Source organism: Ceratotherium simum, chromosome 20 (assembly GCF_057802395.1).
Source record: "Ceratotherium simum simum isolate JZ-2026a chromosome 20, ASM5780239v1, whole genome shotgun sequence".
In the NCBI taxonomy this organism is placed as follows: Eukaryota; Metazoa; Chordata; class Mammalia; order Perissodactyla; family Rhinocerotidae; genus Ceratotherium; species Ceratotherium simum.
In genome coordinates, this window is record NC_141919.1 from 55,737,491 (window position 1) to 55,761,536 (window position 24,046).

A 24,046-nucleotide genomic window follows, 5' to 3' on the forward strand; every position below is an offset into this window, starting at 1 on the left:
ACACCCTCCTCACGCTCTCCCTCACACCCTTCTCACACTCTCATCTCCTCACACCCTCCTCACACCCTCCCTCACACCCTCCTCACACCCTCTTTCACATCTTCCCTCACACCCTTCTCACAGGATCCTCACACCCTGCTCACACCCTTCTCACACTCTGCCTCACCCCCTCCTTCACATTCTCCTTACACGCTCCCTCACATCCTCCTCACACCTTCCTCACACTCTCCCTACACCCTACCTCATACCCTCCTCAAACTCTAACTCCCTCCTTACACTCTCCCTCACACCCCCTCACATCCTTTCACATCCTCCCTCACACTCTTCTCACTGGATCTTCCTACCCTCCTCACATTCTCCTTACACTCTGCCTCACACCCTCCTCCACACCCTCCTCACACCTCACACTCTCTCACACTCTCCGTATACCATCTCTCACACCTTCCCTCACACCCTCTTCACACTATCCCTCCCATCCTTCTCACACCCTCACAACCTCCTCACCCTTCCTCACACCCTCCTCACATTCTCCCTTACACTGTCTCTCACACTACCCCTCACACACCCTTCCTACACACCTCTGGTAATGGGATCCCTCCCTGACCCCAGGCCACCTTCCCAGCCCCTGCAAAGCTCTGGAGGTGGGAATAGCATGGTAGCCAGGATGAGGAACTTCTCTTGTTACTGGAATGTTAGGGATGGCTTCCAGGAGGACCAGTAGTTTTACCCACAACCTGAAGGTCGAATAGTGGAGGATTAGTAAGGAGCATTCCAGCCGAGGGAACAGCATGTGCAAAGGTGCAGAGGCATGGACCATAACTGGTTCCCATTATTGGGGTGTGGAGGTGGGGACATGGGGACAGATGGTGAGGGCCTTGATTGCCCAGCGGGTGGGGGAGGCTCTAGCCTGTGATGGCTTTTCTGCCCTGATGGACTTCATTCATTCCAGGTCACAGGCATTAATTGGCCTGGTGGTTGGCAGGACAAGGGCCTGATAGGGGAAGGTGCTGTGCCTAGACACGATGCCCCATTGTTCTCTGTCCAAGTACCAGCCTAGGGCTTACAGGGCTCAAACCAACCAGGGGTGGCAGATGGGAGAGGGGCCAGCCTGGAGGTGTGGGCATTGCAGAGCTCGGCAGCAGGCACAGAGTCCAGGCCAAGTCAGGGAAGCGGCCGTCAAGGCTTGGAGCCAGGAAGGGGTCCAAGGACAGCCTGGGCTCAGGGGCTGGCTTTGGGGCTCGGGGGCAAGGCTTCAGTGGATCACACATGGAAGGTGAAAGTCAGCAGTTACAGCAAGTGGTCTGGTTCGAGCCCAGGGGCAGGCATCCCAGACCATCACAGCTCACCACACGGGTCCTGAAGCCCTGGGACAGGACTGACCACCCCTCGCTGGCGGTGGAACCCTGCCCGGCGCCCTAGGAGTCGTGGCCTGGTGGGTCTCAGGTGGTGACAGCCGGGCCTGCCTGTCCCTCGGATGTTTCCTCAAAGGCGCTATCTCAGTTTGGGGCTGCTACAACAAAGTACCACTGACTAGGGGCTCAGAACCACCAACGCTCAGTTCAGGAGGCGGAAGTCTGAGGTCAGGGAGCGAGCAGATTCTGTGTCTGCTGAGAACTCGCTTCCTGGATCCTGGACGGCATCTTCTCGCTGTGTCCTCACACGGCAGGAGGGGCCCAGGAGCTACATGGGGTCCTTTCTAAGGGCGAGTATCCCATCATGGGGGCTCCACCCTCAGGACCCAATCACCTCTGAAAGGCCCCACCTCCTACCACCACCACGCTGGGGGTTACAACTTCAACATATGAATCGGGGGGACACAGACTTTCAGAACATGGCGGGTGTCTTCAGCTGAGGTAGAATTTTAACACCCCTCAAACCTGCTTCCCCTCTGGGCGAATCCTGCCCCAGCTGCACCCTTCACACAGTGGCCTTGTCTACCTTCACCCAGGCATGTCTGTCAGAAAGCAGAACGAGCACCGAGAACATCCCTGGGCATCTTCCCAGGAAGAAATTTGCCCCGAGCATCTGGTCCACTCATGATGGGTGGAAGGGCTGCAGACTGCACAGGACATGCCGCTCTGAGCCTCAGGGGTCTGCTGGCCTTGAGAAGCCCTGCTGCCCCCTGAGCTCGGAGGCCAGAGCAGGTGCCAGGACCAGTCCCTGGTCTGGGAAGGCGGCCTCCAGTCCAGCCTCTGCAGCGATGGGAGCAGTTTACATGGGGACCTGTCTGCAAGGGATCTGGAGCGTGGTTCATCTTTCCAGCCCTGGACAGGCCCCTGAGGAGGGCTGGAGAGGACTGGCAGGTTCGCCACGTCCCTCACCCTGGCCTCTGCACAAGGCCGAGAGCGGCTCCGCACGAGCACAGCCATGGGGGGCTCTGTTCAGTCCACCTGGCTTAGGGTGGCACCTGTGTCTTCACCACTGAGCTCTGGCAACTGTGCCGGCTCCACCCAACGGGGGTCTGTCCTGGAGAGAAACATGCATCAGCTGTGACTTCCAGCAAAGTGGTAAATCCATGGAGCAGTTTCCAGCGAGCCGCGCTTTCACTGAGCAGCGCTGTCTGGGGCCAGGGGCCAGGGGCCAGGAGCAGTGCCCAGTCGTGTCCCACTGTTACAGACGGGCAAACTGAGGCTCAGAGTGTGGAGACATGCGCCTGGGGCCTGCAGCTCGGGGGTGGAGGAGAGTGGTCAGCCCCGCCATCCTGTGGTGTCCGGACAGGTGGGAGGGCATGAGGCAGGGCTCCCCCTTGCCCTCACTTCTCCGACTGGACACATGAGTGAGTGACCTAGCCCGTGAGCTGGGCATGGGGGCTGGACCCTGTGTTCAGAGCTGATTCCTCTGCCCCCATCTTGTTTCCCTCCCGCGTGCCCCACGAGCCTCAGACCTGGGAGCAGAGCCCTTCCAGGGCCCAATGGCGCCAGCTCATTCCTGGAGTCGGCCTGCTCTGGCACCTCCGGAAACCCCCGTGGAAAATGCAAACTCATGATGACGTGACCCTCGGGTTGAAAAATATGCTTCTGTTTCCCCAAAAAGAGGCTAAAGGGAAGGAGTTGACAGAGGGAGGCGATGTGGAGAGGGACCCATCGGGGGCCAGTCCCTCGTGTGTGTGCATGTGTGTACACGTGTGCACGTGTGTGAGTGCGTGTGTGAGCACAGGCGCCCATGGGAAGGGCAGGTGGAACCCCACTCTCGGCGGCCGGATGGTCCTGGGCTCTGAGCCTCAGATTCTTCTCTGTCATAAGGTGGTGACAGAGTCCCAAAGAGAGGACGGTGCCGCGTGGTCGTAGCCTGCAGGAGGGCCGTGGGCATCCATGGCCCAGCGCCAGGACTGGCCGGCTCACAGGGCCCCCAGGGGTCTGACCGTGGGCGTCAAGGTCAGAGCACCAGGCCCTCTTGGACTGTGTGCTCACCCTCTCACGTCCACGAGGGACGCTTCCACATGGGATCCTGACCGTGAGGCTGGCAGGTTGAGGGGGCACTGTGGCCCGTACTCCCAAGACGAGGATGAGGGGCCCAAAGCAGCCAAACCCTAGACTGCCAGGGGAGGAAACGAGGAGCCAGAGCCCAGGACCTTGGATGGCACAATGACATTTTCATCTCTAAAAGTTCTAGAAGGTTCTGTGGACTGTTTTGTTCTGTCTCCACCTCTCTCTGTCCGGGATCCGGGACAGGACTGTGCTCGTTTCCAGGCTCTGACGGTACTCACTACACTTGTGTCTATCAAACCCACCCCAGACCCGGAGCCCAGCCCAGGTCTGCGGGGCCGGGCCGGGCCAGGACCGAGGTGTCGGCTCTGCTAACTGAATGTGGCCAAGGGAGCCAGGGTGGGCAGGGGGGTCTCCTTAGGAGGCGTCACAAGAAAGGAATGAGGTCACATGCCAGGTCCCTCTTTCCTGGGTGACCTCCCCTTTCGGCCTGTTTCCTCATCAGGAAATCATGCAGGCAGCCCCCACTTGTCCCCCACCTTCCGGGGCTGCTGGAGAAACGGAGTGAACCCCCCCCCCCGACACTGGGGCATCGCAGGGCCCAGGGATCCCCACGGCGCTGCGGGCTAGGGAGGGAGAGGCGACGGGCAGGGCGCGAGGTGAGGAGGGGGGAGCTCTGGAGGGAAGCAGCGGGAGGGGCCGTGGACAGAGGTGGGGGACGTCTGGGGGACAGTGAAGTGGGGAACGTCTGGGGGACAGTGAGGTGGGGGACGTCTGGGGGTGGGCACGGGGGGGCGGCAGGGGAGGGCGGCCTGAGCAGCACCTGGGCCCCAGGCTGGACACGGGACATCAGAGCCTCAGGGTCAGTGTTGGAATCATCCAGAAACACTCCTGAGAGAAGGGGTGAGGCTCAAACATTTAATATCGTCGAGCACCTTTGTGAGGCGAAGGTGAAGTGCTTCTTCAGAAGTGATAAATGGTAAAAAATGAGTGTTTAGAAAACAGTGGGCCCCTGGCGGGGGCTCTTTGGTGGGCGGTGGGTGCGCCTGGGGTCCGTCAGAGCCCCCCCAGGTCGTCAGTGAGGAAGGCCAGCAGGAAGCGGCTGACGTGTCTGTCCACGATGACCGGGGAGAAGCCCAGGACGCGCCGGGCTCCCGGCAGCACCTTGGGGCCTGCAGGACGAGCGGTCTCAGGACCTGCGCCGAGCTGCTTCCTCTCGGCCTCACGGTCGCCGGCCCCACACCTGAGGGCCAGGGGTCCCCCCACCACGCGGGCCTGCCCAGCACTGGCTCCCACGGCCTCCACAAGCTCAGCACGGCAGGAAAGGGACAGCAAGACCACCATGCTGGGCCGCAAGGAGGGGCCTTGGACGGGGTCTCCCGTCCAGTGGGGTGACCCTAGACTGCGGGGGTGCCCTGCTCCAGGCCTCATGCAGGGCAGGGTCTTCTAACCCCAGAGCCCCAGCTGTGCCCCTCCTCCTGTGAGGGGCTGTCATGCTCTGACCCCTGGGGGCGGCAGCCACTGGGGGCTGGGCCTGATCGCTCCGGCCCCTCACCCTCTACTTCTCCCGTGTCCTGCAAGGGGGGCCCCGCCACCATCCTACTGTGCAGGTGAGGTACAGAGAGACCAGGGGACCTGGTGCCTTCCTGCAGGGCCCTATGGGCAGCGAGCCCCGACGTGCGGGGGGCTGGGGGCTGGGGGCAGGGCCGGGCAGGCCCGGGCTGAGTCCCCCCTCCCCCAGGGTCTCAAAAGGACTAGTGTGTGGCCTGCAGCGCACCCACCTGAAGGGCAGCAGTAGACGAGGAGCGCCAGCCCTGCAGCCAGGCCGAGGCAGGCCAGGAAGGCCACAGGTCCTGGGGAGACACGCGCATGAGCGGCTGCCCGAGCTGTAGTGGGGAGGGTCAGCCCAGCGGGGACTCCCCCAGCGAGCACCCCGGGGGGTCTGTCCAGCAGGAAGCCAGGAACAGAGCCCGATTTGGAGTGGAGAAGCCCCGGCGACGGAGACGGAGCCCTGGGTGGGGGGATGGGGGTGGAGGACGTGGGAGGCGGTTACCCCTGTCACTGAGCTCGCGGCTCGCAGCGCCCGAGTCTAGCTCTGTGCAATCTGAGTCGTCTGGAAACAAAATCACAGAGCGCGGTTAGTCGGCGGCCAGAGAGGAAAGGGGGCGCCTGCCTGCAGGAACCAAGGGCTGCGGAGACCCCCCAGGACCACCCGGGCTCCCAGGCTGGGCTGGACCAGGCTGTGCGGCACTGAGCCCTCCACAGGGCTGCAGCGGAGGAGTCAGCGCCAGCATCGGGGAGGGGACCTGTGACCAGACTTGCAGACCTGCAGTTTCGGGTCTTCGCCTTTTGTCTACTTCCTGGGACCTTGAGGGCCAGGGGGTGGGGGACCATCGATCCCTGGCAGCCACGAGGCACCAAAGGCATCGCCTACACCCGCCTGTCCACAGTCTGAAAATGTCCACGCGAGGGCAGGGGCCCCTCTCCCTAGACCTCCCCAGGGCCCCCCAAACAGCCACCTGCTGCTCAGCCCAGAGGGCACCTGGGGCCCGGAAGGGGCCTGACTCCCAGCAGGGCTGTGGGGCCCTGACGGCTGGCGTGAGAGGACCACCCCGTGCCAGAGCTCAGGGCCCAGTCCTGCCGGCCTGTCCTCGGTGTCAGAGACACCGGCCTTGGGTCTGGCTGAGTGGCCTGGGGTCAGCCACCCTGTCCCTTGTCCCTTGGGGTCTCCGGCCTCTCGTCTGAGGATTGAGGGTCAGCAGCCACTCCTCCTGGGGACCGGGGCACAGAGACCTCAGGACTGAGCCGCCACCCTCTCTGCGCCTCCCCCTCCCCATCCCAGCAGCTCAGAGGATCCTGCAGGGCTCATGTGCCTCCTGGGCCCAAGGGCAGGACCCACTAAACCAAACGCACATGCCCTGGACCAGCCATCCATGCCTGAGACTGCCCTATAGACACACCCACGCTGGGCGAGGTGTGGACACAACCTCAGCACTGGCCATGGGGTCAGTTCACTCAGGGCTGGCACAACCCACAGCCTGAGCCGTGAGGACCAGAAGTGCAAGGAAGCCCAAGTGTGCACTAGCCACAGAGGGAAGGGGCAGAGCCACATGGACGTGATGTGCCTTCTGTGTAAAGACTGGCACAAGAGACAGAGAGCCAGGGGGAGAGGGAGAGACAGGGACAGAGAGACACAGAGAGAGACAGGGAGAGAGAGAGAGACAGAGAGAGACAGGGACAGAAAGAGACAGGGAGAGACAGGGAGAGAGAGAGAGACAGAGAGAGAGAGGGACAGAGAGAGACAGGGAGAAAGACAGAGACAGAGACAGACAGGGAGAGACAGGGAGAGAGAGAGACAGAGAGAGACAGGGGAGAGAGAGACAGAGAGAGACAGGGAGAGAGAGAGACAGGGAGAGACAGGGAGAGAGAGAGACAGGGACAGAGAGAGACAGGGGGAGAGAGAGACAGAGAGAGACAGGGACAGAGAGAGACAGAGACAAGGAGAAAGAGAGACAGAGAGACAGGGACAGAGAGAGACAGGGACAGAGAGCCAGAGAGAGAGAGACAGGGAGAGAGACACCTGTGTTGCCCAAAATACTCTACTCTCTCGGGGGGCCACACGAGACCCGGCCAGAGGTGGTCTCTGGCGAGGGGCAGAGCGGGAGGCGCCAAGGCCTGAGGACGGGACGCGCACTTACGCAGGGCGTGCCGGCTGGGCAGGCAGCGATGCAGCGGCTCGGCGTGGATGTACAGGGCGCGGTAGAACTCCTGGCAGTCCCGCTCGCTGCTCCGCTGCAGGTGGCCCAGTAGGTCGCAGAGCCGCACGCGAAGGGACACCTTGGGGTTCCGGAACTGGGGGCAGAAGGGGCGAAAGGGAAGGTCAGGCCGGAGGGGCCAGGCCAAAGGCGGCCGTGGGGCAGGTGGGGCTCCAGCTTCCTCGTGGGGTGATGCCCCCCGCTGCTCAGAACACCCCTGGGGAGGTAGTGACTGAGCCACAGTCACAGCACAGCCACCAATCCTCCCACTCCCCGTGGAGGCCAGGACAGGTCACCAAGAAAGAGGACAGTGACATTATCCTAAGTGTGGGAACTTGGCTTGCTGTGTGACTTCGGCAAGTCGCTTCACCCCTCAGACTCAGTTTCCTCATCTGTAAAAGGGGAATAATAAACCCACACGGCAGGGTCGTTACAGGGAATCAGTGAGGTGACAGCGTGATAACTGCTTGTAGTTTACGGTCTACAGGATTGTGATTCAAGTGTTTAAGAAATAAATCGAGGGTTAAGGAGAATAAGTCTGGTTCTTTTGACGTGTTTGACAGAGAAATGTGTGGTTCTAAAGGTCAGTGGACAGGGCACTTGGTGTTGTCCCCCCAAGACCTGGAAGCGTGGCCCCGTGCTGCCACCTGGTGGCGGCATACCATTCTACGTGGAACCCGAGTTGAACCACAGAAGTGCAGAAACTGCAAAGCAGACAGTGAGCGCCGGGGCCACGCGTACCTGTGAAGAGAGCAATCGCGCGGTGTGTGCAGAGGAGTTTCCTTTTTCTTGTAGACACGTGTGAAACTTTCTAAAATTGTTTACAATGAATGTGTATTAGACTTTTAATTACAACAAGATATAAATTTGAGCCCCCTTTTTAAGTTCCTGTGCTACTTTCATAACTTAAGAAGAGTCGGAGCCAGGAGCAGGGTGCACGCGGGCCCCGGGTCTATCGGGCACCGGCCTCATCTGCCCTCAGGAGAGGCCCCAACCCTCTGGACAGCCCTGCATGGGGCACCGTCACCCTGCACCAAGGGAGAAGGCTGCAGCCCCCAGAGAGCCCCCGAGGTGGCTCCCTCGGGCACCCACCCTCCACCCCACAGGGGAGCCAGAGAGTGGGTGGGGCAACCTCACCCAGTGTCCCCAACAGGATGGGCCAGATCGCACCCACAACATTTGCACTTTGAACCTCCAGAAGATGCAGAGTGAAGAGCCCTGTGGCACCGGGGTGGGGCCTGGCCGGTACCCCTGCCCCTCTTCCTCCTTGGCCCTCCCCCGCCCCCCTCCCAGGTCTGCGGCGTGTTGTCACATGTTGTCTCCTGTGATCCCCCAGTATCTCCTGATGACATATGAAGAGACCGAGGCTCAGAGAGCTGATGTTCTGGACCCAAGGTCACCCCGAGGAGACAGGTTTTCAGCTCCGAGCTGCCCTGCCTCCTGCTTTCTCCCAGCCCAGAGAGGAAGGGATGGGGGAGCAGCCTCAGGTCCTCCCCTCGGCACCTTTTCCGCGTCCTTGTTGCTGAGGATCTGGGGGCAGTAGCGGTTCAGCTGGAGGATGATCCTGTCCACCTGCTGCTCACTCAGGCGTCCACGGGCCGTCAGGAAGGGCGTGTCCTGGACCAGGCGGTCGCAGTAGGTCTGCTCTGCAGCAGGAGCAGAGAGTGCAGAGGGCATGAGCCAGAGCGGCCTGAAGGGGGCGGCCAGTCCCACACACCATGACAGCCTCGGCGCAGAGCCTCCCAGCGACGCTCCCCGCGGGAGGCGCACTCGCTGTAAACCCCTGGACAACCAGTGCCGTCCCAGCCCGCATGGGCCTCCCACACAGCCCGGAGCCCCCACATCCTGCAGACCCCTGGCCAGACAATGGGGTGGGCGGGTGCGGCGAGAATGGTCCAGAGTGCTGAAAAGCAGAGTGCAGCCTCTGGCCCCTCTCTCCCACACCTGAGAGCTTACTGCAGAAAGTACACTCAGAGCGGCCGAGTGTCCACCGTCCACGGGTCCCCGCAGGGCCCTCTGGAAGTGCCCAGGCCTGGGGAAGGGCAGGGGGCAGGCAGGACCGTACAGGAGGAGGTTTTTGTATGTGATTGGAGTGAAGTTGGTATCATTTCAAATTAGATGGTTATAACTTTAGGATGTTATGTGTAATCCTCACGCTAACCACAAAGAAAACGTCCACAGAATATACACAAAAGAAAATCAAAATGTCTTACTACAAAAATCAACTAAACACAAAAGCAGGCAGTACTGGAAGAAATGAAGGATAAAAAAGCTACCAGACACACAGAAAACAAACAGCACAGAGGCAGAACAAGTGATTCCTCATCAGTAGTTAAATATAAACGGATTCAACTCTCCAATCAGAAGACATGGGTTGGCAGAATGGACCTGTGATACTGTGATTTATAAGAAACATATATTTGGTCTTCATCCCACTTCCTGGAGCACAGCTCCTAAAACCCTTGGAATTTCCTAAGTGATAAGAGCCAGGGGAAAGAGTGTCTTTTGTTACTTATAACAAGCCCCTTTCAACTTCATCTGAGGGTGTGTTAATGAGGTGATTTCTGGAAAGCCCCTAAATAACCACAGGGTGAGAGCTGGTTGCCAGGGGAACCAACCACGTGATTGGAGGGGTAGAAACTTCAGCCCTCTGCATCCCCCCACTCCCCAACCTCCCGGGAGGGGAGAGGGGCTGGAAGTTAAATCAATCACCAATGGCTGATGATTTAACCAGTCACACCTACGTAATGAAGCCTCCGTAAAAACCCAAAAGGACAAGGTTTGGAGCACTCCTGGCTTAGTGAACACATGAAGGTTCTGGGAGGGCATGGAAGCTCTGCGCCCCTTCCTGCATGCCTTGCCCTATGCATCTCTTCCAGCTGGATGTTCATCTGTTTGCTCTGAAATATCCTTTGTAACAAATCGGCAATAGCAAGTAAAGTGTTTCCCTGAGTTCTGTGAGCCATTTCAGCAAATGACCAAACCTGGGGGGGCGGGTCTTGGGTCGTTCAGAAGCTGGGTTAGCTCAGGTGACAACCTGAGCCTGTGGCTGGCATCTGAACTGGGAGCAGTCTTGTGGCACCGAGCCCTTAACAGGTGCGCCTAACGCTGTCTCTGGGCAGACGGTGCCAGACAGAGTTAAACTGTAGGACACCCAGTTGGTGTCTCCCAGAAACCTGCAGAATTGCTTGGTGGGGGGACCACACATTTGGTGACCAGAAGTGTCAGAAGTATGAGTGTTGTGTGTAAGAGTAGAGGAGAAACAGAAGTTTTTTCCTCTCAGGATTTAAAAAATATGACTCAACTATATGCTGTCTTCAAAAGACTCACTTTATGGGCGCTCTGCTCTGGCAGCCCGGTTCAGTTCCCGGGGGCGGACCTACACCACTTAGTGGTGGCCATGCAACCCACATACAAAAAACAATAGAGGAAGATTGGTGACAGGTGTTAGCTCAGGGCGAATCTTCCTTAGCAAAAAAAAGACTCACTTTAGATCTAAAGACACAAATAGGTTGAAAGTGAAAGAATGGAAAAAGATATTCCACGGAAACAGTAACCAAAAGAGAGCTTAGGTGGCTATACTAATATGACAAAAAATAGACATTAAGTCAAAAACTGTTAAAGAGACAATGAAGTACATTATATATTAATAAAAGAGTCAATTCACCAAGAAGACACAACAAACACATATGCACCAAATATCACAGCCCCAAAATATATGAAGCAAACATTGGCAAAACTGAAGGGAGAAACAGACAGCTTTACAATAATAGCTAGAGACTTCAATATCCCACTTTCAGTAATAGACAGAAGATCAATAAGGAAACAGAGGATGTGAACAGCCCCATAAACCAATGATACCCAACAGACATCTACAGAACAAAGGGGGGAAAAACAAACAATTATCTCAAGTGATACAGAAAAAGCATCTGAAAAAAGTCAACATCCTTTCTTGATTAAAAAAAAAATCAAAAATCAGGAATAGAAGGAAACTTCCTCAACATGATATAGGTGATATATGAAAAGCCCACAGCAAACATCATACTCAATGAAAGACTAAAATCTTTTCTCCAAAGATCAGAAACAAGACAAGGATGCCCACGCTCACCACTTCTATTCAACATAGTACTGTAAGTTCTAGACAGATAAATTAGGCAAAAAAAGGAAATAAAAGATATCCAAATTGGAAAGAAAGAAGTAAAATTATCTGTTTGCAGATGACATGATCTTATATATAAGAAAATGCTTAAGATTAAAAAAAAAAAAACCATTAGAGCAAATTCAGCAAAGTAGCAGGATACCAAGTCAACACACAAAAATCAGTTGCATTTCTATATACTAAACATGAACAATCCAAAAAGGAAATAAGAAAACAATTCCATTCTACAATAACATCAAAAAGAATAAAATATTTAGGAATAAATATTTACGAATAAATGTATACTGAAAACTACAAAACAGTGCTGAAATAAATTAAAGAAGACACAAATAAATGGAAAGACATCCCATGTTCATGAATTGAAAGAGTTAATATTGTGAAGATGACAATACTACCCAAAGTGATGTACAAATTCAAGATAACCCCTATCCAAACCCCACCCCAACGGCGTTTTTTTGCAGAAACAGAAAAACTCATCCTAAACTTCACATGGAATTTCACGGGACTTGCATAGCAAAAACAATCCTGAAAGAGAAGAACAAAGTTGGCAGACTCACACTTTCTGATTTCAAAACTTACTACAAAGCTACAGTAATCAAAGCAGTGTGGTACTAGCATAAGGACAGACATATAGACCAATGGCATAGTAGAAAAAATAAACCCTATTTTGTGGAGTTTTTGTTGTTGTTGAGTTGTAGGAGTTCTTTATTCCATAACTAAACTCTATTTTGAACAGGGAAAAAAGAAAAAGAGAGAGTGAAAAGACAGCCCATATAATGGGAGAAAATATTTGCAAATCATATATCTGATAAGGGATTAATATCCAGAATATATAAAGAACTCCTGTACCTCAACAACAAAAAACCCACAAATAACCTAATTCAAAAATGAGCAAAGGACTTGAATAGGCATTTCTCCAAAGAAGATATACAAATGACTACGAAGCACATGAAAAGATGCTCAACATCACTAGTCATCAGGGAAACGAAAATCAAAACACAATGAGATACCACTTCCTACTCATTAGTGTGATATGTACATGGACAATGAGGATGTAGAGACATTGGAACTCTCACGCACTGCTGGTGGGCAAGTAAAATGGTGCAGCCCCTGTGGAAAACAGTACAGCCGCCCTGCAGAAAGGTGAACAGAGAGTTACTACATGGCCCAGCAATTCCACTTCTGGGTACAGACCCAAAAGAATTGAAAGCAGGGACTCACTCAAACAGATACTTGCACACCCATTTTCACTGCAGCATTAGTCACAATAGTCAAAAGGCAGAAATAACCCTAACCTTATAATTCAGCTGTCCATTGACAGATGAATGGATAAACAAAACATGGTATATACATCAAACGGAATACCATATAGCCATAAAAAGGAATGAAATATTCAAATATGTGGATGAACCTTGAAAACGTTATGCTCAGTGAAATAACTCAAACACAAAAGGATAATATTGTATGATTCCACTTACGAGAAATATCTAGAATAGGCACATTCTAGAGACAGAAAGTAGACTAGTGATTACCAGGAACTGGAAGTAGGGGAGAAAGGGGAGTTATTGTTTAATAGGCACAGATTTTTCTCTTTGGGAGGATGAAAAAGTTCTGAAAATGGATAGTGGTGATGGTTTCACAACATTATGAATGTATTTAATGCCACTGAAATGGTTAAAATGGTAAATTTTATGTTCTGTATATTTTACCACACACACAAAGTGAATGGATAATTAAACTGTGGCTCAGCTATACAGTGAAATATAATTCAGTGATAAAAAGAAAAGACCTATGAAGTCACTGAAAACACATGGGAGAAACTTAAATGAATATTGCCAAGAGTAAAAGAAGCCAATTCAAAAAGGTTACACATGTATGATTCCAACAATACAACACTCCGGAAAATGCGAAACTACGGACACAGTAGAAGGATCAGTGGTTGCCAGGGGTTAGGGAAGAGGGAAGGATGAACAGGTGGAGCACAGAGGACTTAGGGCAGTGAAACCACTCTGTATGATACTGTAATGGTGGATACAGGACCTCATGCATCTTCCAAAACTCAGAAAGTACAACACGAGGAGTGAACCACAATGTAAACTATGGACTTCAGCTAGTAATAACGTATCTGTAGTGGCTCATCAATTATAACAAAGACACCACACCAGTGCAAGATGTTAACAACAGGGGAAACAGGGGCGGGGGTGGGGACCATCTCCGCTACCTGCTCAATTTTCTGTAAAAGAAACAGCTCTGAAAGTAACCTCTACTAACTAAAAAGAAATACTATTTGGAAATTCAATTGTTGAATTATAAAGAACAAATGGGGGTCACAGAAAGCAGATGAATCCGTGGGTCAGGCGGGGTTACCTAGAAAGAAGCGCGAAGAACTTTCTGGAGTGATAGAAATGTTCTGTCTTGATTGGCCTGGGGTGGTAGGTCCATGGGTATATACATTTGTCAAAACTTACCGAATTATTCACTAAAAATGAGTGCATTTGCTTGTAAGTAAATTACACCCCAATAAAGTTGATTTTTTAAAATGGGGTCATTGTGTTGGAACCAGTGGGGCCTCCTCCCCGATTTCCTCTGTGGGGCCAACTTGTCCACAGACCGTATGACTCCTCATCTCTCTCCCCATTGCCAGCTCCTCCTAGCTGGTCTTTCTCCCCAGAATATGAATTTCCAACTTCCGAATTCTCCCAGCCCCTGAAGGTCTATCTGGAACATGGACTCATCAGCAGCCCCACCACAGTAAAAAGGACGTGCACAGAAACGCCAAGGGAGTGATCGGCCACGGCCACAGGGACCCTCCTGGCCACCTGGCTTCAGTGCCTGCAGCCTCTCTGACTACAGTTAAGAACACTGGCCACAGTTCCCGGACTGTGCCGCACAGCTGGGCAATCTGTGGGCTCTAGGCACAAAGAAAATCTTCATCCTTCCAGCAGCTCTGCAACGCAAGCATAACCGCTAGTCCCATTTTCAGATGGGGAAACTGAGGCATAAGTATCTGCCCAAGACCTCAGCCAGCTAGGGAGTGACAAATCGAGGTCGGGACCCAGGCACAGTGTTGGGGCGACCTCTTGACATCTAGACTTTCTGCCCCTCTAACTGACACACGAATTAACTGTGCACTTAGCTGCATCATGTCTGCTCCTGGCCAGGCCCACAAGGGCAGGCCAGAGGCCGTCCTGTCCAGCACTGCCTCCCCAGCGCGTGTACCTGTGCACAGGACTGGCACACAGTAGGCGCTCACTAAAGAGTTCTGGAGCGCATGGACCTAAGTCCAAGGCCCAAGGGCAAGGGCTGTCAGTGGATGGTGGCCAGCACCCTGTAGCAGCTCCTCTGCCCTGCCGGCCACAAGCCTGGCGGGGCCTCTGCTGCCTTGAGCCATGAGTCACGGGTGCAGCGGCACAGCAGCACCGCCCGGGGCCAAGGCTCTGGGCTCTGCCGCGCCCTGTGCTTCCTGTGCTCACTGTGAGCTGTGTCTGCAACCACACCCAGATGGCCACTGGAGGCACAAAAAAGCACAAGAAAGGAAACCACTTTGGTCACAGGTCCTGATGAACAGTCCTAGACAGTTTTTACAGGATAAAGGAGGAGGAATGCCCTGGCCCCAGACTCACCAGGCTTTGCCAGCTCCCTTTGCCAAGCCCCACCTTCTTGCCCAGCTGGACCACAGACCCTCAACCTGGTACCCAGGCCTGGCACTCGAGGCCCTCTGGGAGCTGGCCCATCTGCCCTCACCCGGCCCCCCGGGTCCCTGAGCCATTGGGGCTGCACTGGACTCCCAGGGACCCCCGCCCGGGCCAAGAACACCTGTCCCTGTGGTTTTCACCCGTCTAACTCGTGCTCAGCTCACTGTCCTCCCCTCAAGAGGCCTTCCTGAGTTCTCCTGGCCCCCGCTCCACCACAGTCCAGATGCTTGGGCCTCAACCTCCCCTGCTGTCCCAGCATCTGCCCCAGCCTTGGCATGGAGCTGAGACGGCTCACTCCTCAGCACACCACAAGGCAGGGGCTGGTTCTGCAGCAAGTCACAGTTGCAGTGACACTTGGCCAGCGCTGGCCCTGTGTGGACACCATTCCAGTCTTCAAGTTGCATCACGTCCCACACGTGCTCACCCTGGAGGCCCCAGAACCAGCACAAGGCAGGCCCCCGTTGGTGCCCAGGGCCAGGGAGCCAGAATGCCGGGAGGCAGCCTTGCAGGGCTGCCCATTTGACGCCCCCGAGGCCTGCACTCTCTGGGCCTCGGTTCTGCATCCCAAAAATGAAAGGCTGTGGGGGGAGGGTCTCCAGAGTCCCAGCACACAGGGACAGCAGGAGGAAGGGGGATCAGGGGGCCGGGCAGGACACAGGTCTACTCTGGGTTCTGCTGCTGGACCTTTGTTTCCTCATCCACACACAGAGATCACATTCCACGTGCCCCCCTATGGCGATTCTGGATGGGCTGTGCCCGACACAGGGCCAGGCACACAGTAGGTGCTCAGAAACGGCAGCCCCAAATTCAAAGGGTTCAAAGAGATGACAGGGGAGCAGGTGGCAACTGGGTCTCTTCTGGTCCAAGCTGGAACACTGGTGTCCCAGAAGTCACCAGGTTCCAACCCATGAAATCCTGTGTGTGCAGGACCCAGGCTGCCCCTCCAGCAAGTGCTGGGGAGAGACAACAGGGACTTCTGGGGTCTCCTTGACCCCCTGGGCCACCCCTAGGTGACTTCTGCCCCACCAGGCAGAAGAGTGGGGCCCTCAAGAATAAGGTGTGGTTTCTGGGAGCCCCCACACGCCCTGCCCATGCTGTTATGGGGTCTGGTCCGACACATGCCCATCGCTCTCATGGGGCTTCTCCAACTGAGGAAAGTCCACAGAGCAGGGTCGCCTTGCTCGGCTGGGGTCAGGAGGGTGATGGCCAGGTCCCCAGTACAGAGAGGCCCTGGGGGAGGGCTGGGCTGGGGACTCCATCCTGGGAAAAGAAGCTGGAGGGGCTGGGGCCACCCAGCGTAGAGCACAAAGCCTTGGGGACCCCAGTCTGGGTCCGTGATTCTCCGGGCCTATCCCTGGGCAACAGTGCAGCCGCGGAGGGACCACAGAGTCCCAGGGATGCCGCACACGGGCCCCATCGTCAAAGGGCTGTGAGGATGTAGCGTCTGCATCTCCCACCAGGAGCACAGCAGGCCGGCAAAGTACTGCTGGCCCGCTGTTACTTTCACCTCCCAGCCTGTCGGGCTGCACGCCCACCCCAGCACCTCCCCACCCACTGACGCTAGTGGCGCCCGCCCCCCAGGACCCTGCAGGGACTGACCACCGCCCCCCAAGACCTTCCGGGGCGCGACCACGGCCCCTCAGGACCCTCCGGGGACTGACCACCGCTCCCCAAGCCCTTCCGGGGCCGGACCACAGCACCCCAAGACACTCCGGGGACTGACCACAGCCCCCCAGGACCCTCCGGGGCCGGACAGCGGCCCCCACCCACCGCGCGGCCCCCACTCCGCCGTCGTCCCACCGACAAGGGAGGCGGTCACGGGCAAGGTCACCAGGGCGCTGGCGAGGAGTGGCCCCGGGGGATGTCGGAGCAGCCGGGCCCTGGGGGGCCACCGGGCCGCGCGCACGTCCAGGGACAGCAGGCACCACCCGGCCGGCCCGCGCTCACCTGTCATGGCGGCGGCACGGCACGCGCAAGGCCGGCCCCGGCCCGTCCTACCGCCGTCCGCCCGTCCGTCTGTCTACCCGCCGCCCGCCGGCCAGGTGTCCGCCACCCGCCGGCTTTGCCCGCCCCTTCCCGGAGGCCCCGCCCCCGGCCTCGGCCGCGTCCCCGCGAGGTCCTAAGCCCCGCCCCCGCGGAGCCCGCTCCTTCCGCACAGGCCCCTCCCCCGGCCTCGTCCCCGCGAGGTCCTAAGCCCCGCCCCCCCGGAGCCCGCTCCTTCCGCACAGGCCCCGCCCCCGGCCTCGTCCCCGCGAGGTCCTAAGCCCCGCCCCCGCGGAGCCCGCTCCTTCCGCACAGGCCCGTCCCCCGGCCTCGGCCGCGTCCCCGCGAGGCCCTAAGCCCCGCCCCCGCGGAGCCCGCTCCTTCCGCACAGGCCCCGCCCCCGGCCTCCGCCGCGTCCCCGCGAGGCCCTAAGCCCCGCCCCCGCGGAGCCCGCTCCTTCCGCACAGGCCCCGCCCCCGGCCTCCGCCACGTCCCCGCGAGGCCCTAAGCCCCGCCCCCGCAGAGCCCGCTCCTTCCGCACAGGCCCCGCCCCCGGCGTCAGCGCTGTCGCCGCGAGGCCCTAAGCCCCGCCCCCGCAGAGCCCGCTCCTTCCGCACAGGCCCCGCCCCCGGCGTCAGCGCTGTCGCCGCGAGGCCTTAAACCTCGCCCCTTCCCACCAGGCCCCACCCCCGGCGTCCGCCGCGCGGCCGCGAGTGCCCTAAACCCCGCCCCTCACTGAGCCCCGCCTCCTCCGGCGACGGCTACGGCGCCGCCGAGGCCCTAGCGCCGCCCCCACTGAGTGCCGCCGCCGCCGCCTGGACTTCGTCACCGCCAGAGCTCTAAACCCTGTCCCCCTCGAGTCGCGCCCCTCCGGGTTCAGCTGCGTCGCCGCCGCAGCCCCGAGCCCCGCCCCTTACCCACGCCCCGCCCCCAGCTCCGACTCAGTCTCCGCAATGGCCACCGCGCGCCTTCCTCTTTGGCCACGCCCCTCTCTGGTCACGCCGCGTCCTTCTTGGCCACGCCCCGTCTTGACCCCGTCTGGCGGCCGGCTGGGGGCCAGGTAACCGCGAGTTGCCCCGGACAGTTCGCTGTTCCGCCCCAGGCCACCCCGCCCCCCGCCCAGGAGGAAACTGAGGCTCTGAGAGAGGAAGTGACTTACCCAGGGACACGCAGGAGGTCAGGCCGTGGAGGGTTCAAGGCCAGGCCTGCGGCAAAAGGCCAGTGGGCGTCCAGTAGCCCAGAGGGATTGGCCAAAGGGGCCAGGGCCGGGACAGTGACGTTCCCCAAAACAGGGGAGAAGTCGTAGTCAACGTGTGACCGGGGTGCAGCACTTCCCTCTCCGGGACCCCGTCTGCCGCTGTGAACCTAACTAGGAGGTGGTTTCGCTTGCCTGAACCCCAGTGTTCCAATCTGTAAAATGGGCGACCTCGGGCAAATCTCTCCTCCCAGAGCCCATGCCCCTGCGGTCACAGGCCTGGCCTTTCCAGCTGCGGCGCCCAGCCCAGGAGCCCCAGCAGGACGGCTCCAGCAGAATGGAGAGCCTGCGCAGAGGGAAGAGGGCCTGGGCGGCCAGCATGCGCGGGGGTTTGGTTTGTGTGGCGTTCCCCCAGTAACCAGCTCTAATCTGAGACGCTGGCACCTGATCGGACGGGGCCCCAAGCTCAGGGTTCACTTTCCGACAGCTCAGGGATGCTCCACTCCCCTAGGTCCTGTCAACTTAGAAAGCTAATTCACCTGTTATTTTACCCCAAAACAAGTTTATTGGGGAATAGCCCCAAGAATTACAATCCAGGACAGGCATGCTATGGAGAACCACAGGCAAATGCAGAGAACAAAGAGGGAGACGCTTTTATAGAGAAAAAAGGGGAGCAGCAAGGGGCTGTTCTAAAGAAAGTCCACTGGAGGAGAGTGACAGTTCAGGGCAGAAGTGGCTCCTCATTGGCTGGGCTGTGGCATTTCTCATTGGCTGAGCTGTGGCATTTCTCATTGGCTGAGCTGCCACATTCCTCATTGGCTGGGCTGTTGCCAGGCAGGGAGAGAAGTCTTCCTTCAAGTTCAAGTAAAGTGGCTGTACTTGGGTGAAGGTGAAAAGCTCCCTCTCTTCCTGTTTGGAGGACTTGAGGATGTGTGCTGGGGTGACAGCTGCCCCTGCAGGCTTCCTGCTGCAGCTTAGTTAAGGTTTCTGTTATTAATTTCCACAGTCCGTGCGCCCCCACGTCTGTGCCTCAGTTGTCTCTCTAAAACCCGGCTAGGACGAGTGATGCTAGTGTGCTAGTGCCTCACCGGGGGTGCACTTAGGACATTGGGAATATGGCTGTGGCTGTCACCCGGAAACCCCAAAACTCTTGGGCCAAGTCCTGGTGGTCACTACACAGGAGCCACCCCTCCCCACACACTGGGGGTGAAGCCGGCAGCTTCCCCAAGGCGCAGCCCAGGCGCGTCCCAGGCTGAGGGGCTGCATGGGCAGGGCCCCCCAGGGCAGAAGGGCTGTGTGGCCAGCCTGGGGGTCCCTCCTGGCCTTTCGCCTACATGTGCGCCAGGGTGAGTCCAGGCCGGCTCTGAGCCCTAGGGGCTCCTTCCCATAGGGGCCTCCCAGAGAGGGCCTCTTGTGCCCAGTGGAAGAGGCCTGACCCCCAATACTCTGCATTCTGCAGGCTGTGTCATGGCTCCTAGCATTCACCCTCTAGGAGTAACGTCAGTGCCATAAGGGCGGGCTCTGGATGGCCTGGGGACATAGTGGGGACAGCAGGGCTCCCAGGCCCGCCCACCTTCAGGAAGCCCCCACCCAGCCCCTTCCCAGGTGGCCAGCATTCCACCTTCACAGCCACTGCTGTCATGGGACAGATGGGGAAACTGAGGCTCAGAGTGGTAGAGTCCCTCGCCATCAGCCAGGACAGGGCCTCAGAGGTCAGGATTCACCCGAAGGGTCCTGCCCTGGCATGCATGGACCCCATGCCCCTTGGGATGTGAGCTCCAGGGGGGCAGAAGGCTGCTGTCCCGGCAGGACAGTGGCAGGGGCAGCCAGGGGGCTACCAGCCCAGATCCCCACCCTGGGAGCTGCAAGTGAGCAGAGCACCCCAGACTGAAAGGGTGGTCCCGAGTGTTCCCCTCCCCAGGGCCAGGGGTGCAGCATCCTCCCCACTCACCCGCTGCCCAGGCTACAGCTGCACCCATGCAGCTTGGGCCAGGAGGCCACGCCATCGGCTGCAGGAGGCCAGGGGTCCTGGAGACCCTAACCTGCTTTGCTGAGCACTGTGGGTCTCATATGCGGAGGAGACCGGATTGTCCTGTGTGGACTTCGTGGGCAAACTGAGGTTGCTCCCCACCTGTCCCTGGACATCAGGGATGCACTGGTCCTGACCCCACAACCGGGTCGCTTGCACCTCGGACTTTTGCTTCTTGCACATTTCCTAACTACGGCATGCTTTATCTGATCAGAAAGTAAATGCATGTTTAGATCGGGCAGAGGAAGCTCACCCCACGGGCGTCTGCACTGCCACCCCCCGATTTTCTCAGGGCCACCCTTCCTCAGTCAGGCCTCTTCTCAGCCTCCCCTCCAATAGGTCCCAAAGTCAAAAAACAAACAAGAAACCAGGGGAATGTTGGCAGCTCATCCCACAGAGGGCTCATCTCCCTAATTAATAAAGAGCTGGAGATCAGAAAGAGGTCAACACTCCCATATTCGGAGAAAGAGGAAACACGCCTTAGGGAGCTGCTCGATTCTATCCATAATAAGAATTTCGTGTTTCATGGGTCCAGCTGGCACAAATCTAAAATCCTGATCAGACCTTCCATGGGCCTGACCCTGGGGAACACCCTGCCACGGGGCACCTCCCCAGGCTCCTGGTCCTGCCCCCCAGGCACTTCCTGCTACCCATTTCCTCCCTAGAATGTCAGCCTTTGTCACGGTGCCAGGCATACAGTGGGTACTCCATAAATGCACTTAGAGCATGACTAGATGAGTTGAGGAAAGCGGAGGCACAGGCCGGAGGCAGGAGGGACGTGGCATGCCTGTGGGCAGAGGGGTGGCCTACATGGCTAGAGCACGATGGTGGGCCTGAGCACTGAGGAGGAGCAAGAACATTCCCTCACGTTTTCACAAGGTCAAGGGCCACCATTCATTCATTCACTCATTAATTCACTCAACAAATATCTTCTAGGGGGCTGGCCCGGTGGCGTAGCAGTTAAGATCGTGTGTTCCACTTTGGTGGTCCAGGGTTTGCCGGTTCCCGTCCTGGGCGCGGACCTACTCACCGCTCATCAAGCCATGCTGAGGTGGCGTCCCACAAAGAAGAGCTACAACTCTACAACTATGACACACAACTACCTACTGGGGCTTTGGGGAGAAAAAAGAAAAAGAGGCAGGACAAAGAGATGCTCAGGATGGCACCACTCCACCTCCCCCACCCTCCCATGCTCTGCTCCAGGAGCCCAGGGTCAGGCACCAGGGGACAAAACCCACCTCCCCTTGTCAGCAACCCACACCCTTGTGGCAAGCCTGCCATCACCTCACCCCGACGAGGGCTAGGGCGCGGAGAGCGCCTGGTGAGGCTCGAGCTTAGACGAGGACTCGGAGCCTGTTCCAGTCAGCGCCAACCCCTGCGGGGCTGCTGAAGCCCCAGAAGGAGCCACTGTTTCTGACAGCATCACGTGCATGGGCGTGACCCTCTGCGGGATCAGGGCAGCAGCCCCGCCGCCCCACAGGAGCCCACAGGACCCTCGGAGGCACGTGGCCCAGGGGCACCACCTGCACTCCTGGAAGAGCTGAGAAGAGCCTGAGTCTGCCAGGGACCCACCATGTGAATGCCACGCTGGGGCAGGGTCTGAGCTTGCCACCCAGTGCCCCGCTGTGTCCCCCACAGGAGCGTGATGTGAAATCCGCCTTATGCCTCAACGTGCGCCCCACACACCCTCCAGCCTCACGATCCCACTGCAGAACCCACTCGGCAGAACAGCATCCCCGAACAGAAAAACGTTAACAGCTGAAAACATGGAACCACCCACGGATCCCTCAGCTGGGGCTTCCCATTCAAATCACGGGACAGACGGGCTGCTCTGCGGAGCCTGCATCAGGACATACTCCTAAGTGAAAACATGACATGTGTGGCTTCAGCGGGCAGCACAGGCTCCTTCAGGACCGCCCGCTCTTCTTCATTAGGCTTCCCTCCTCACAGCCCCAGTGTGGCTGCGGGACCTCCAGGCAGGAAGCAGGGAAGGTCAGAGGGCAAACCTCAACGATGTTCCTCAGTGGCCAGCTGGTCACACCCCAAATCGCAGGAAGCTGGAGGTAGGACTGATGGGCTCTGCAGGTGAGGGAGACATGGAGGGTGGGGCCTGGAGGCCGCCCAGAGCCCTTCAGAGGAGGTGACTATGGCTACAGAATGAGCCCTGAGATCATTCTAGATGAAGCAAACAAGATGACACCAACAGGTGCAAACGTCTAGAGCACACCTCAGCAGCGTGTACGCACGGGTACCCCCATACGGGCTCCCCCAACCGCTCCCTTGGGGAGCTGGGCTGGGGGTAAGAGACGTGACCACCTTTCCATCTAACCACTCTGACTGTGACGGGTGAGGGGGACGGTGACGGCTCTGAAGGGGCCCAGTGTGCGTGGTACCCCTGCACCCAGAGTGGAGTCCAGCAGCCTCCCGTGGTGAGTGGACGCAGCAGCAGGGACCCAGCACGACTTCCATGCTCTGAGCGGGAAACCAGCCGCCATGGTGTGGGGAGGCCCAGGCCGCTCAAGGTGGCCATCATCCACGAGGTCTCCACCGACAGCATCGTGTGAGCCAGCCAGCCTTCTGTGTGACCCAGGCCTGGCCACCAGCTGACCACAGCCACCAGTGAGACCCGCCCAGCGGAGCCCCGTGCACGCAGGTCCTAACGAGGGACTGCAGTTTTACGCACGGTGCGCGAGGTTTGCTTTCGCAGGGATTAAACATCGAGACAGTGATTTTTACCTCTGTATTTTTCAGGATTAGAAAACATTGTGTATTTCACACCCCTCACCACAACTTTCCAGATAGTGGGTGCAGCAGCCCCAGGCGGGGGGGCCCCGGGGGAGTGGGCGAGGCAGAGCTGTGACCGAGGAGGAGTTGGTTGCCTTTCCCCCCTCGCTATGCAAAACTAGATGTGCTTAAAATGTCCCCCCGTCTCTTTAAGGGGCCCGGCCAGAGGGAGGTGCAGCTCGTTATGTGACCCTCAGCGGTGGCTTCAAGGAAGCCTGTCTATAAAACCACTACAGCTGGGCTCCCTCGGGACATGACACCCCCGCCAGGGTCCCAGCTTGGCGCCCTGAGGGATCCCTAAACCCGGAAGCTAATTTCACTGACCCATCTCAAGCTGGAAACGTGTCGAGATGCAGGTGGCAGGCTGGTGGGGCTGGCCTGGCCCTCCCAGCGTGGAGGGCCAGCTCTGGCCTCGGCCTCAGTCACCCCGGGATGTAGGTGGTGAGCTGTCTGGGCATCCTCGTGCTGGGCCTGGAGGCAGGCGGCCTCTGCCCCGGGTACACTGGGTGCACCATCACCTGGGTAAAGGGTGAGCTGGCAGGGCCACTGGGGGCCCAGGGGTCCTTGTCCACAGCACAGGCCACGCCGGCGAGCTCTCCGGTGCCCTCGCCGGGGTCTCTGCAGAGAGAGGAGGCGTGAGCTGGGGGAAGAACAAGGATCCTGTATAACCCCAACTCAGCCCCATGCTGGGCACCCGGGCCCTGGCCTTCAGTGGGAGGGAGCCTGCTTCTCCTGTCAGAGCTGCCCTGAGCCTGAGGAGGCCCTCAGCATACGAGGGGCTGGTCCAAGGAGCCACCCGCCTGCCCTCAGAGGGCGGGGACCGGCTCCCAGGGCTGTGTGGAGGAAGGGGCTTATTCAGAGTGTGCGTAACCATGGGGCCAGGCTGCCTTGCCCGGCCGGGACCCCCCAGGCATAGAAGGGACATGGGGCCCCAGGAACCTACATCTGGGGATACTTCTGCTCCTGCCAGGCTGTCCTCTGCAGTCTGGGCCCAGATCACCTGCCTTCTACCCCTTCAGTT

General features: G+C 58.0%; 1 protein-coding gene across 5 annotated transcripts in view; it reads right to left on the minus strand.

Moving 5' to 3' along the window:
- Window positions 1-4,329: 4,329 nt before the first annotated feature.
- Window positions 4,330-24,046, minus strand: part of LOC101398080 (caspase recruitment domain-containing protein 19) — a 35,413-nt gene continuing 15,696 nt past the window's right edge. For 3 of the 5 annotated variants that reach the window (XM_087444815.1, XM_087444814.1, XM_004442746.3), the window contains one exon: window positions 22,968-23,643. In XM_087444815.1, coding sequence (XP_087300941.1) covers window positions 23,448-23,643 — 196 coding nt within the window. In that variant the 3' untranslated portion in view covers window positions 22,968-23,447. Of the gene's footprint in view, window positions 4,598-5,206; window positions 5,279-5,478; window positions 5,539-7,123; window positions 7,278-8,683; window positions 8,827-16,981; window positions 17,102-22,967; window positions 23,644-24,046 lie in introns of those variants that run through there. The other 2 variants (XM_004442733.3, XM_087444813.1) reach the window with 2 other exon arrangements.